A 14,424-nucleotide genomic window follows, 5' to 3' on the forward strand; every position below is an offset into this window, starting at 1 on the left:
CATTAACGCACAGTGATATATAAGTGAAATTAAAGCACATTCACCACCCACTTTTAAACACACTGTTTAGATGGCTTATATGTATGCAGTGAATAAGTATTCTGTTTTATAAACAAGCAAGAATAGTGGAAATATAGTACATTTGACACTATATCTGTCCTAGGCTTCTAAGCTACTCGAACATCGGTACAATGCTGCATTTAGTCCTTCAACAGCAGCTGTAGAGAGATCTGAATAATGCCACAAACTGCCAGATAGGGAAGGGGACAGAACAGCTGTTAATAGTGCATTTTTCTGAATGAATAATAAAGTCTGCATTAATAAAACTGGTTTTATTCTTTAAGAGGCTTTTAAACTCTTTTGAACAGAATTTTCTCTACATTAGTTTTTAATTGGCTATTAGTATTAAATGTGTGGGGAATAAAACATCTTTTTTCTTTTGACCTTTTAATTGTTTTCTGTTCCTTGTTGTATTTTTCTCCTCACACCTGCTCCATAGTCTCAAAGTCATTGATTCTAATTACATCATTAAGAAATGGAATCAGCCAACTGAGATATGGCATGCTGAACCAACCGCTGATGATAGATATAGATATAAATCATGTTCTCCCTTATTTAAGGAGGTCTGCAGCAATAGGGCAGTAGATAAGCCGACTTGAGCATCAGTGGTACGGTAGTTGGAAGAGCCAGGAAGAAGGGGTAAAATGAGCTGTAAAAACCATTGTCCCCTACTCTTCTTAATTGGGCTGTTAATTACAAACAAGGGATCTGGAAAAGTATTAAAAAGCTATAAAATTTTGAAAATGTTTTGTGTACAACTAAAATTTTCTAGCTATTTGTAACATTCATGTGCTCTAAAAATGGGCATTTTACTCTCCAGTTTAATGTAAGCTTTTCTTCTAAGGCATGTGGGTGTGTTTTGGGGCATAGGAACTTGATCCACCATTTCTAGGCACAGAAACCTTAAGGCGCTTCCTTGAATCAGGTCTGGATATGTTTCTTTCATGCTTCTCACAAGCAATACTCTACTATTAATCCCCTTCCTAAGTTTGATAGGTAGTAGGCTTTTTTTGTTGCCAGCTGGTCGGTTGCATAGATGGTCCTGGGCTTTGGTGTATGTAAAATACCATCCAAGCAGAACAGTCGTGACTTCCCTAAATGCAGGAATCCTTCAAGCGTGTTTAGTGCCAGAAAAAAGAAACGCTAAGTGCAAAATTTTCTTCATAAAAGCTATTGTACCATATGTTTTCGTGAGATTGAAACTCATCATCTCTTCTTCTATTTGAAAAAAAAAATCTTCAGTTGGGGGCGGGGGGAAGTGGGAAGACATTAATAGATTTTAAATGTCTAGAGGAAAGCGACCAATTCAGATGGAAAGGAGAATAAATACGAGTCTGTATTTGTGATGGTACAAGGTATATATTTAATCTCTTTAAAAATATCAATATATGCTCCTGAGCTCTAAACGGGAACTTTTTAAACTAAAATTCTGTTCTGATGTTAGCTCAGTTTGTATGTATTTTAACAACTCCAAAACCAATGTTTTATGTTCTCTGTAGATTGGCAGAATCAGCTGCTAAATCTTGTTAGATCTGCTGGATGTTGGTGGTTATTAATACAAAAATGTGTTTACCTGTGGTCGAGTTGGAAAATTATAGTATCTGTACAAACTTGGAATGCTAACATTTGTTTAACTCGGTCATTCAACACCTTGAAAAATTACTGTTTAACTGCTGAATTTAACTGAATATGTATTTGCCTTTTTTCCCCTTTTTCTCCATCAAGGTTATGTTCAGGGGATGAGCGACTTGCTATCACCTGTCTTGTATGTTATGGAGAATGAAGTAGATGCCTTTTGGTGCTTTGTATCATACATGGATCAAATGGTAAAAAAAGGCTTTTTTTAGCCCACTCAAACATATAAGCTACAGATAGCATTTGGAGTTCATTTTATTTCATATATTTCATTGGGATTTTTTTTCAATTCTTTTAAAGCAGTCATGTTTGAAGTTATGTTTTCTTTGATTGATAGAAGTTATGAGTTTGTGATACTATTACTGTGTAATGCAGACAAATTCAGCTCCTTGGAAATTCCAAAATAGCTCAGAGCCATCAGAGACGAATTTGTATTAATCAGGGGTCCTCTTGCAGGACTTTGTTGAGGATGTCACGCCTGCCCTTTGGCATTTGTTAAATGCGATTTAGATTTTCCACAAACTGAAGCTTTTATGAATTGCACATGTGGCAAAACAGTATGTGACTGGTATGAGAATACCAAAAAGAAGTCGTCTTTTGGTTTGAGTTCAGTGGTGCTGCTTGGAGGTCCAGAGCATAGGCTGATATAAAATCATCACTTACTACATACAAATGTGTTATCAAAGAAACACAGTTCACTGCATTAGTGAAACTTTTCAGTAAAAGGCAGACATTTCACTAGTTAGAAGTACAGTTAAATATCCATGTTATATACCTAAAGGATGAAAACCATTTTTACAATAACAAAACTTTTTTAAGATTAAGGATAGCTGTAAATATCAAAGTTGTCACTGAGTTAAAAAAAATGACAGTGCTAATATTTTATTCCATCCAGCATCAGAATTTTGAAGAACAGATGCAAGGGATGAAGACACAACTAATTCAGCTGAGTACTTTGCTTCGTTTACTAGACAGTGGATTTTGCAGTTATTTAGGTAGGTGTATTATTCATGCACAATAACTGAAATAATTTACTGTATTCTGTATGCATTCATGTCCTTGCCAGTCTTTAAACATAATTCCAATAGTAATATATGAATACAGGACTTAAACATTAATAACTCCTGAAAGATTTCAGTAATTGCTCCATGCCTATTGAAAAACAGGGTCACCTTGTTACTGATGTTAAAAATACGTCATCCTCCAGCAAGTATCTTTGATTCTAAAAAGCGGCTACCACCTTAAAAATCAGTGGTATGATTGTGTGCCTGTAAAGTGTGGTTTGTTGTTTGGGTTTTTTCCCCCCTGTTGTCTTAACCAAATTTGTTGTTTATGAAATGTAACACTTTTTTTCCTAGAATCTCAAGACTCAGGCTACCTATATTTTTGCTTCCGATGGCTTCTTATCAGATTTAAAAGGGAATTTAGCTTTCAAGATATTCTTCGACTCTGGGAGGTAAGAAGATGTTTCATCACACAAACTCTAGCAGTCTTTGGACTTTAGAACAAAAAGCATGGATCATTCTGCAAAGTGATTAATACTCTAATAGGTTTGCAATGAGCTGAGGACAAACTAGTGTATGTTACATCTTTTTAGCCAAAACAGCAGCTTGGGGACTTTGTGAAAAATGCTTCTAAGAGTTGGTGGGGATAGATTGGCTTTTTTAGGAGGTTTGGACAGGATCCTTCAGATGAGGGTCTGAAGTGAAAGCAGTATGTGGAGAGTATCAGTTAACTTTGACTGCAAAACAGCTTATGCTAGAAGAAATAGTATTTGTGTGTGTCTGATTAATTCTTTGATATTGGTAGTACTTTATAGATTAAGTAGAATGAAGCACTGGCAGGGTAGTTTTTGTGTTAGCCAAAACCATTAAGAGGATGTCAGAAGGTCCAGTTAATCTTGATTATGAGGCCTCAAGATGCCAAATAACATGATGTAAAACATCAAAATGTGGAAGTTCTGATAATTCCAGGTTAATGAGATCTTTTTTTGATTTACGTAATCTTGTAATCAGATGGAGTAATTAAGGTGAACTAATATTTTTGCTGAACATTCCTTAATTCTTTGTTCCAAGAAAATGGAGAAGCGTGTCAACAGTACAGGGTTATTGTCTAAGATGCATTTAACAAGAGCACAGTATCCACTGAAAACTCCCAAACAAGAGAATAAATGTTCAGATGAATGCAAGGAGTATTTTCTAGGACATAACATCACATTGAGTTGTGTTGGGGAACAGAAGGGTAATGAAAAGAACAGGACTGAGGTACATAAAGTTTGTACTATAATGAAAAATAATGTTGATGCTTTTATTCACTTTTTCCACTAATGAAAAAGGACTCACATAAAAAGGAGGACCAGTATTTAAAACTGTCTAAAGTAAATCTTTTTTAGCTTTTTATCATCCTTTGGTGGAATTTACTATCACAGAATAATGAGGTGGTATTTTAACTGAAGAGGACTAAAAAGTTTATGAATAACATTCATAAATAAGGGAACCAAAGTGTACAAAACTAAAAGAATTCTTTTATTCCACGGTATAAGTGATAATGATTTTGGGGGGATAAAATATCACCCATCTCATTTTCCTTCCTCAGTGTGTTATGTTGTCGTCTTACTATTTTTTTAAAGACTAATTTTTCTTTTTAAATTGATGACTGTTTTTATCACCTCTGCTTTAATCTGTGTATACATCTGCATACAGAAACACACTCTATTTCTAGTTCTTAAGTGTTCTTTTCTGTCTTAGGAAGATGATGGAAACCTATTGATATATGATAGTCTTGTAGGTTCCTTCTAGTATGTCATAATGTGTGTTTATAAGTATTCTGTTTCTTTGGTAGGAGATATGGAATGAGAAAGGGGATAACTTGTTTTTCTTTTTAAAACAAGCTAATTAAGGAATGATGTTTATGTTTTTATGTGAAAGCTAGTGTTACCTTTGTCACAGTTGGAAGTCCAGCTTCAGTTATGAATAGGAAGCAAGTTTCCTATTCGTAGCTATGCAGCTTCAGTGGTATCAGTGGGTGTGTATGTGGGATTGCCACAGCCAAGCTGTAGGCATAGGAGAGCATTTCGCCTTTGTAACCAGCACAGAGAAATTAGCAGCTTTTAGGTTATTTCAGTCTGAGCAAAGTTCATGTGCTTTTCTGTGGTAGCACATGAATTAAGGGAACCCAGCTGAAGGCAGTGTTACCTTATGATACATTCACTTGCAGAGTTCCAGGACTTCTGGGGCATTTTTGGCCTAATCTATGAGTATCAGGGCTGTTCTTTTGGATCTCCGTTTCTGTCCTCGGAGTTGCCTGAACTGCTAGTTTAGCAGTGGATACTTCTTGCCTGTTCCCACCAGTTTCGTGACTTCCAGTTTTTTATCTCAAAAAAAGGAATGAAGAAGATTCTTTTGTAGACTGGTTGCTAGGCATGCACATTAGATGTGAGATAGCAGTCCCCATGAGCTGGAGTAGAGGCTAAACCCAAGCCACGTCCGCTTACTGAGCAAGAGCTGTAATCAGATTGTGGTAGAAAATGTGGGTGGTTAAATCACTGCTTCATGGTGCAGCAGTGCACATGCTAGAGAGGTGGCATTCCACCTTGTGTGGGTAAGTTGAGACACATTATGTTTGCAGTTATTTGCAATGCTATATGCAACACCTTTTTTTTGGCCTCTGGGGGACCAAAAGCTAATGCATCTGCAGTAAGTCAGAAAGTAACACCCACCCACCCCCAACACCTGCAGGTACATATGTTTGGGTTCTTGTAGTGAGGGGATCGGGAACAACTTTAGCACCTTTTTTATAACCATTAGAACCTTCTGGAGGGATTGCTGAGCGTGACATACTTCTACCAATTCACACGTAATGCAGACACACTTAGCCACATGAATAATTTCTTAGTTTTAATTACTTCTGTGTAGTTGGTAATTTTGAGTAGGAGAATTTCACATGAGCTGAGGTAGAACGCACACATTCACAAGACCGCAAGCTCAGGCAGCTTAATAGCATTATAGTGGACAATCCGGTAGACACAGAAGTCTTGAAGAACCAGAGGAGCATTTGGTGACTCTGACTAATTTTGGTCACTGATTGGCCAAAAATAAAACTTCAAATAATTGTACAAATATTTAGTTGCCTTCAAAGTTAGCTTATTGTTAGTTAGGCCCAGTTGGCTGGAGGGCTTATTTTCCAAGAACTGCTTTCCAGAGGAAAAGCATAAGCATTTCAAAAGTGGTTTTCATATTTTAACAGGTCATGTGGACGGAACTGCCTTGCCAGAATTTTCATCTTCTCCTTTGTTGTGCTATCTTAGAATCTGAAAAACAGCAAATAATGGATAAGCACTACGGCTTTAATGAAATATTAAAGGTACTGAATTCTTACACATTGTTTAAATATCAATTAACTTTTTGGAGTTAATGCAATATGTTCGTATTTCCTGCTGGTGTGAGGAAAAGGTGAAGATTTGATGTAGATGGATCTATCTTCTGAAGGGTTAAACGCGAACTGAATGTCTGTCCTCCATGCTTTCAAAATGGTTTATTTGATGTCTGTCTTTAGAGATAAGATTTTTAACAGATCTCCCTTTTAGACTACTTAGTATACTTAGTATGCTTTATCTTAATTTTTGCCTTTTCTTCCATAATCTTATTTGTTAACTCTTTGAAAATGTGAGCGGGGGGTACCTAGGAGGGCCAGATAGTTTGTCACATTTAGAAGTACTATGGATTCCTCTTGCAGGTCTTGGTGTCAGCCAGCTGCTGCATACTGCATCTTTCAGTACCCATTTGTCAAAGCAAATGGAGCATGTTTAGCATTTCATAGCTTAAGGGGAAGGCTTATAAAATGGTACTTACTAGCAGTGCAGTACAATATTAGTGTATTTCACAATAACACATATTTACCATTTATCACATTTTTACTATTCTTTGTGAATATATTTTTAGCATATCAATGAACTGTCTATGAAAATTGATGTGGAATATATACTCTGCAAGGCAGAAGCAATTTCTATGCAGATGATGAATTGCAAGGTAAAGATATTTTGAATGTATCTACTGTGAGCATTTATAGACTGTAAAAGTGTGTAGTTGGCTCTACGTATGCATGTATGACTTGCAAAATAACTAATGACTGGGTATGATAAAGAATGTGCTGTATCTTTATTGCACCTGTATTCTAGAAGTCTGTAAGCAAAAAGGATTAATTTTATAGAATAACACTGTTCACTGGGGAAGAGCAGGACTGTGCCTACTAGTTAACCTCAGTACAAGTAATTTGATCTTTAGCATGCTCAAGAAAAATGAGGTGAAAGGTGCATTGCACTGAAAACATACCAAGCTGATTAGACAGAAGCTAATGGTTCACTCAGTAAAACTAATTTTAATAACATGAAGTGTAATTATAATACTTGTTTAGACTTCTAATTCTGTAATGAAGAATATATTGTTTATCAGGAATTGATTCCTCAGCCTGTCCGCTTTGCTGGTTTTTTTTGGAAACAGATGCAGGAAATGGTAACTTTAATGAAACTAATGCTGAGAGAGATGCTTTCAGTACAGCTAAATTCAGATGAATGATAACTTACTAGGGGTGTGGCATGGGCTGGGGGCGATGACACCTTGTTGTTAACTTTTTTTTTTTTACTTAATTACAGTGATTTTTAGTACTTTTTGTTGCTTTCCTGCTTTCTAGGAATTGCCTCAAGCAGTTAGTGAGATCCTGGGGATGGAAAGCAGTTCTGTAACACCCGATTCAGATAATGGAGAAGATGAAAGTGGAGCCATGTTGAATTGTCCGACATCATTATATCAGAGTATCTCAACACCTGTAATTGCTGCCAACAGTACGAGAGACAGCACTCAACAGATGTCTGAGACACAGAGCCTGACACCTGCGTAATCACAGTTGGTCGCCTTGAAGAAAGACTTTTACTGAGCACGTTTTTTTTGAAGCACTTGAGAGATGGATATTTAAATTTGGTGTTGATTAAGCTTTAAGGTTGGAAAGAAAATCTGTACTGTAATGCTCTCTCATTAAAGCTTTACAACATGACTCAACTTAACTATTTTTGTAGTTTCTTCTACCAAAATAGCCTTTTGTTTTCAATAACATTCCTTAATATTTTTGTAGCCAAGTGCATTTTTCTTTTTGCTGGTGAACTGGAAATGGAGGGTGATTAAGCATGAATTTGGAAATTCTGCATTTGCTGAGCTTTCACACATACTGATCTCAGGCAGTGTGAGCTCTGTGATTGGAGCAGATTCACAATAGGAGCTGAAACTGCTGTACAAAATTTTCAAGCTGAAGAGATGCTCGTGTTAAAGAAGGATCGTTTTGTAAATGAATGGGGTTTCCCTATCTCAAATGTTTACAAAAATACTTCTAAGTATTTGTTGCTGGTTGAATGTAGATTTGAAATGGACATTTATACTTACAGAGTTTAATGTCCAAAAACTGAATTTTGTGTAATTGGGAGTGGATGAACGGTATATTTTTACATTAACATATCTTCACTTTATATATGCATATATATATTTACACACATACACACACTATATACATAAATGTTTGTGAATACTAAAAAGGATAGTCATATTTTCAATATCTGAATAAACTTGACTGTTCATTCATATGAATCAGTTTGACCAAATTAATGCAAAGCTCCAACTTGGGCTCTTTTTCAGAACTTTTCTAACTGAAGATAACTTTCATGTGAATACATTCAGTCCTACACTTGAGATAATTTTGCAATTGATTTCTTTCAAACTTTACTAATGTTTATCTTTGCTAATATATTAACTGATCAGTTAACTACTTACACTGTTTTTATGGCAAGATTATTTGGAGAATTAATAAGCAGATTACTGAAAAACAGACAAACCACAAACCAAACCTGTAATTGCAATTAACATGAATGCATTTTTTTTGTACATGCAAAAGGCAGTGTGAGTTTATTCCATGCCATGCTGATGTCCTTTGACGTTATGTGAAATTTAACATAACTGATGCAGTGTATTTGATATTTGGTAACTATTGTACATATATAAAATAAAAATCAAAGCTGATTTAGTGTTTTTAATTAAATCCTATTTAGAGAAAAAATCTAGTTGTCTGATTGTTGATAAAAGAACATGAGATAGAGGGGATAGCTAACAATGATTAGTCCATTGGTATATATATTTCGTGAGTAATGAAGAGCAGTGGGAACATCTGTTTATTGCAGAGTGGAATATGCCTTTCATCTTTAGGCAGCTGATGCGTGGGATATGGTGGAGCTCTTCTTCTGGAGCAGTTTTACTTCTACAAATGTTATTTGTGCCATCTAAAGCAAATACAAGTAATACAAAAAGGCTTTAATAGATAAATCAAGTTGTTACAATAATTTGAGACCCGATTAAACTTCTCTCACCAGTTGTGAACAAACACTGGAGAGCCAAATCAGTATAGATGTTGTTTTTAATATCGTCAATGTGCTATCTCTCATCAGTTAATAAGAAATGTGTGATGTGGTGAAAGTCGGGAATTGGCAGCTCAGTGTATCTGTAGCCTTTCATTTCCTGTCCAGGAAATTACTGTGAAGCATCGTGCCTTTGTTCACTGTTGAGCATTGTGCTGCTTGGCGGTTCGTTTGACGTGGCATAGAATACATAAAGGCATTGGAACTTACATAATCAACACTTTGGTTCAAATACACTAAGCAAGTTAGTTTCAGTATTTTTGGAGCACCTAGTTCACTTTGAAGTGTATTTGCAAAATGGTTTTGTCAAATCATGTTAAGATGAAACTGGAAGGAGGGAGGGAAATGTCTAAAACAGAAATGCAATGGGCAAGTCTGTCAATTAACTGTGCATGGTTCTTAGTTATTCAGGCTATGCAGCCACAAAAAGTTATATGCAACATATTAAGATGTTGAAGAAAACCATAACTGACTGAACATGAATATTCAAATGTTTGAGAAAAGCATATTTAAGTGGATTTCTGTCATTTCTTAGAATTAACAACTATGGCTGCTAAGAAATACTAGCAGCCCTTAAAGTTTGCCTTTCCGTTTTGAGTATGATTCTTGATCTTTTCCCTTTGTATTAAGCACATGAATTTCAAGGATGAGATGTTTGCTCCTGAATTAACAGTGAGCAGCTGCTGTGGAAGGCTTGTAGTAGGTATGCTTGCTCTGCTTCCCAGCAATAAGATCAAATCCGCCTTGCAGCATATGTTATCTGTAGTTTCCTTCCTGCCAACCTTGCAAAGAGCTGCAATCACGAGGAACCTCATCCTCCACCACACTACTGCTGATTCTTGGGGATGAATTTAGCATAAGCTGAGACAACGGACAGTAAGAGGTCTGAATCAGGATCATGGCCGAAGAAATGCCAAGGGTTGGAGGTTCTGAATGTGCAAATTTCTTTTCCATGTGAATCATTTAGATGGCTTAGAATTAACAAATATGAACTAACTGAATACATTTTTGGTTGTAGTTGTCAGGCTATAAAAGAGGCAATACCTGTTTAGTCCCAGCAAACCTGTTTTGGTTTTAATGCTTTACTTGAAGATAATTATCTTTTTGGGTATTTTATAACTTTATACTTTTCAATCCTAGCAGTATACCAGTGTTATCTGTTCCAAGGATTACATAAAAATTACATTTATGTAGGTCTCCTTGAGAGAGCTTTTTCTTACTTTGCCTGTATGGGCAGTTCTATTTGTTTCACAAGTACATTCTTGGGGTCTTTTTCTTCTGTTGGAGGGCAAGAGGATAGCTTACAAAAAGGAGAGTTGGCTGAAGCTTCTTCAAAGTTTGGACCAATGTGAATGTTTATAGAATGTTTTTAATACTAGGAGGTTAAAATACGAAAGGATGATACTGAATTGCCCATAGCCATCACTTGACACTTCAGTTGTATTGAATACATTTAGCAAATATGTGCCTGTCCTGTTCCTCTATGATGACTACTTTTGCACCTAGTGAATGTTGTAGCCAGTGGCCTTCAAATGTATGTAAAGTGTGGAAGTTTGTATTCATTGTTGTGAGTAATCTTCCTAGCAAATATAAAGGCTACATACATGTTATAATAGGTCCTGATTGCTTTAAGAACCAGATGTGGAAATACTGTAATGTTGTTTGTGTTAGCAACGGGGGGTTTTTTTGATCTGTAGTTTAATTAAAATTAAGGTGTTGAAGTTCAACAAGCCCAGTTTTGTCATGAACAAGTTTTTTCTTAAGACCTTTTGAGTTTTTCTAGTGGAGAAATTTAAGATGTTGTTGGTGCCTCTTCAATTATTCTCTCTAGTTTTTCCTCACATATTATGCTGCAAAATTCTTTAGCCGTAGTCAGCCAAAGCAGTGAGGAATCGGGTTCCTCGCTACTGTCAAATACACTCTTGAGCACTGAATCAAAGCTCCATTGCTTAAACTTTTCAGAAAGCCATAAAAAGTGTACTCCTACCTTCTGCTTTTTGAGATAATATTTTAATTCAAAATGAGAGGCACGTTTCCCTCGCCTTTCTAAATAATTCTCTCTTACAAGATTCTTGCCTAACTTTAAAAAAAAATATTATTGTAAACATTTTGGCATTCAGAATTTGGACAGTGAACAAGTTTTGGTACCACTAGCATGATTCATGCATCCTAGTGTGATGCAAATGAAGTCTTACCAAGTTTGGGACTGAATTTCCATAGGTAAAAATCTCCATTCTCCTTAGACTCTTCCCTGTCAGACACCACAAATAACAGTGCTGACGATGTTAATGAAATTTAAAAGTGCATCTGTGAATTTATTCACATTCCAAATGAGATTGGAAACAAGTAGTGAAGTGGACTGTGTGCAGGGGTAATGATTTGTTTAGGAGATGTGTTAACTATTCCTCAGACTGAATTTTAGTCAATATTCTTGCACAGATGCAACTTAAAAGCTGGAGTTTGGTCCATGGGCTGTACAAAACTGGCTGGTAACATGACTTTGTGGCTGGCTGAATATCTTAAAATACATTTTTCAAACCTGTTGACTGTTTTCTGAACATTACTAGTCAGTGGCTGGTGCCGTCTCTCTCTGTGTCAAAGGCAGAGAGGTCAGTGCTTGTTCTTAGGAGGGAATTTCCATGAGCTGCTCTGTGGTGGCTGGGATTAAAGCAGGAAATCCTAACCTTTGGTTCTGTATGTGCAATTACATACCTATATCTAGCTCCACTGTTGACATGACTATATATGAGCATTGATAAGGTGATGAGATGCAGATACATAACTGAGCACTTAACAGGCATTTCGTATAAGCTTGCTATTATATTTGATTTAAAGACGCTTTCAAATGCGCTTTTTATGGTGTTAAACGATGAGTTGTGCTTCATGTTTAGTGGGACTTGAAAATGTCTGCTATTCAATTAAGTGATGTTATTGCAGTGCAGGCCTTGTATAAATTAAGCCGGAATTTCATTTTTCGTTCAAGTGGGGATTTTAATCTTAAACTTTTTTTTTGAGAGAATATGTGTGATTTTTTTCATGTTAAATCATTGTACTCTGGCACAAATTGAATTTTCCGATGAATTACAAACAAAAAAATATATTGTAGGCTCTCACTTTTTGCCTCATCCAAAATTAATTTCACAACTGAATCAAATACATATTTCAAACTGTCCATGTAATTCAAATAAATGAAGTCTTCTAGATGGGTTATGTTTGAAGGAATTAGATTACAGTATATATTTGGATTATACAGGCTACGTGTACCCTACCTTAACATTAGTTCTTAGACTTTTTCTTCATACATATCTTGTTATTAACCAGCTAACTGCAGAGCTCTGTTGTGCAGAGCTTAAACTTCTGCTTAGTCTAGCAGTTCAGCAAATGGTGGTCACTTGTTTCCCCTCTGTGTGGTGTGGTTGACCCTGGCCAGCAGCAAGCACCCACCCAGCCCCTTGCCCACTCCCCACAGCATGGGGAGAAAGTAGAAAGAAGGCAGGAAGGCTCATGGATTGAGACCACAACAGTTTAACAAGGAAGGCAAATTCTGCTCCCACAAGCAAAGCACACAGAGGATTTCATTCACTACTGCCCCATCAGCAGGCAGATGTCCAAGGACTTTGGAAAACAAGGCTCAGCACAGGTTCCTTGGAAAGATGCATGCCATGACCATGAATGTCCCTGCTTCCTCCTCTCACTGAGCTTTTATTGCTGAGCACAATGGCATGTGGTATGTCCCTGTGGTCAGTTTGGGCCAGCTGTCCTGGCTGTGTCCACTCTCAACCTCTTGGCCACCCCTGGGGAAGAAGCGAGAGCACCTCAATGCTGTACAGGCACTGCTCACCAACAGCTGAAACACAGGTGGTGTGTCATCAACACTGTTACAGACACAGCACCGTAAGGGCTGATATGAGGAAAGTCACCTCCATCCCAGCTTGACCCAGTTTGGTGTGATGATACATTCTTGATGGTGTCTGAGACCATATTAGAAAAAAGTGAATCCTTCCCACTGAAGAGGACACTTCTTAAGTGCCCATCTAGACCTGATGCAACATGTAGTTGTACTATATCTAAGCAACCTGCATTCAGCTATTCTGCTGCTTGTCCTAATAAGATAAAACACCAGAATTTCCAAAACACTCTTGGTGTATGAATTGGTCCAGATGTCCTTTAGGTTACATGGGTGCATGCCACCTTTGGGCATGGCTTTTTGAGAGCTTCCACATACTCTTCTGGTTTTAAAGTAACTGATGCAGAAGACCAAGAAAGTCTTTAAAGTACAGGTAGTTGGGTTCAGGGACTTGATAATTCCTCAACCAGCAAAACAGTGCAACTACTGCTAGCAAAAGTGGCAGTCCTGGTTCCTTGTTCTCTGCCCTGTGCCACTGCCTCTTTTATGCTGGTATGATTAATTTGTACAGTGTATGGTGAACCAGATGAAGGAGCTGATAAATTGCAGACTTAACCAGTTCTTTTAGCCAGATCAATCACACCACACATTTTTTCGCTATGAAGTATATGCTTGAGTATATACGTACAGCAAGTTCATTAAAATCATAGGTTTGCAATATTGGAAGGCACTTTTAAAAGCTTGTCAATAACAGGCTAGGCTCAACTATCTCCTGCTGGAAGGCATGACTGTCTTCTGCCAGATGTATGTCCGTCCATTGAAGGATATGAAGGTATCCATTTGGATGATACCTTGATAGATCCTGCAGTCTATTAGGCAAGCACTTTTCAGGTGTTTGTGGAGTTCCAGGGTAGACTGAATGCTAGCATGCAGCTGGGGATATTCTGTAACTTTTGACTTCCCTCAGATGAGCTCTGCCTTCTCTTGTAATTGTGCAGCTGGTCATCTACAAGTCGCCTTTCCCCTGCCAAGATCTGTTTAAATCTTGCAATGGTTAGAGCATCTCTGAGGTAGGTACAGTCTGGAAGTTACAAGTGGTCTCTATGCAGTCATTTAGGCTATTATTAAATAGTACAGGAGATGAGGGTAGGTACTTATGGCTCTCCGTTCTCTGTACCCTTTTATTTAGCAGTGAAGACACCCTTTTGCCCAATCTATTAGTTCCATTTGGACGTGGTTCCTTATCTGTCTTGTGAGAACGTTATGAGACACCATGCCAAATGCTTCACTACCATCAAGATGAATGATGTGTATTGTTTTCCATTGGTCCACAGACCTGTCATAAAAGGAAATGAGATTTGCTTGGCTCAATTTATTCTCAGGAAATCCATCTTGACTGTTTAATCATCTGTTATCTTCTAGGTCTTTA

General features: G+C 37.1%; 1 protein-coding gene across 1 annotated transcript in view; it reads left to right on the forward strand.

Annotated features, from left to right (window-relative positions):
* TBC1D15 (TBC1 domain family member 15) overlaps positions 1–9,203 on the forward strand; it is a 33,684-nt gene extending 24,481 nt beyond the window's left edge. Inside the window, exons 12-17 of the mRNA XM_030477952.1 lie at positions 1,786–1,886; positions 2,591–2,690; positions 3,054–3,151; positions 5,941–6,057; positions 6,636–6,722; positions 7,384–9,203. Coding sequence (XP_030333812.1) covers positions 1,786–1,886; positions 2,591–2,690; positions 3,054–3,151; positions 5,941–6,057; positions 6,636–6,722; positions 7,384–7,590 — 710 coding nt within the window. The 3' untranslated portion in view covers positions 7,591–9,203. The remainder of the gene's footprint in view (positions 1–1,785; positions 1,887–2,590; positions 2,691–3,053; positions 3,152–5,940; positions 6,058–6,635; positions 6,723–7,383) is intronic.
* The last annotated feature ends 5,221 nt before the right edge of the window (positions 9,204–14,424 follow it).

Source organism: Strigops habroptila, chromosome 3 (genome assembly GCF_004027225.2).
Source record: "Strigops habroptila isolate Jane chromosome 3, bStrHab1.2.pri, whole genome shotgun sequence".
NCBI classification, from domain to species: domain Eukaryota; kingdom Metazoa; phylum Chordata; class Aves; order Psittaciformes; family Psittacidae; genus Strigops; species Strigops habroptila.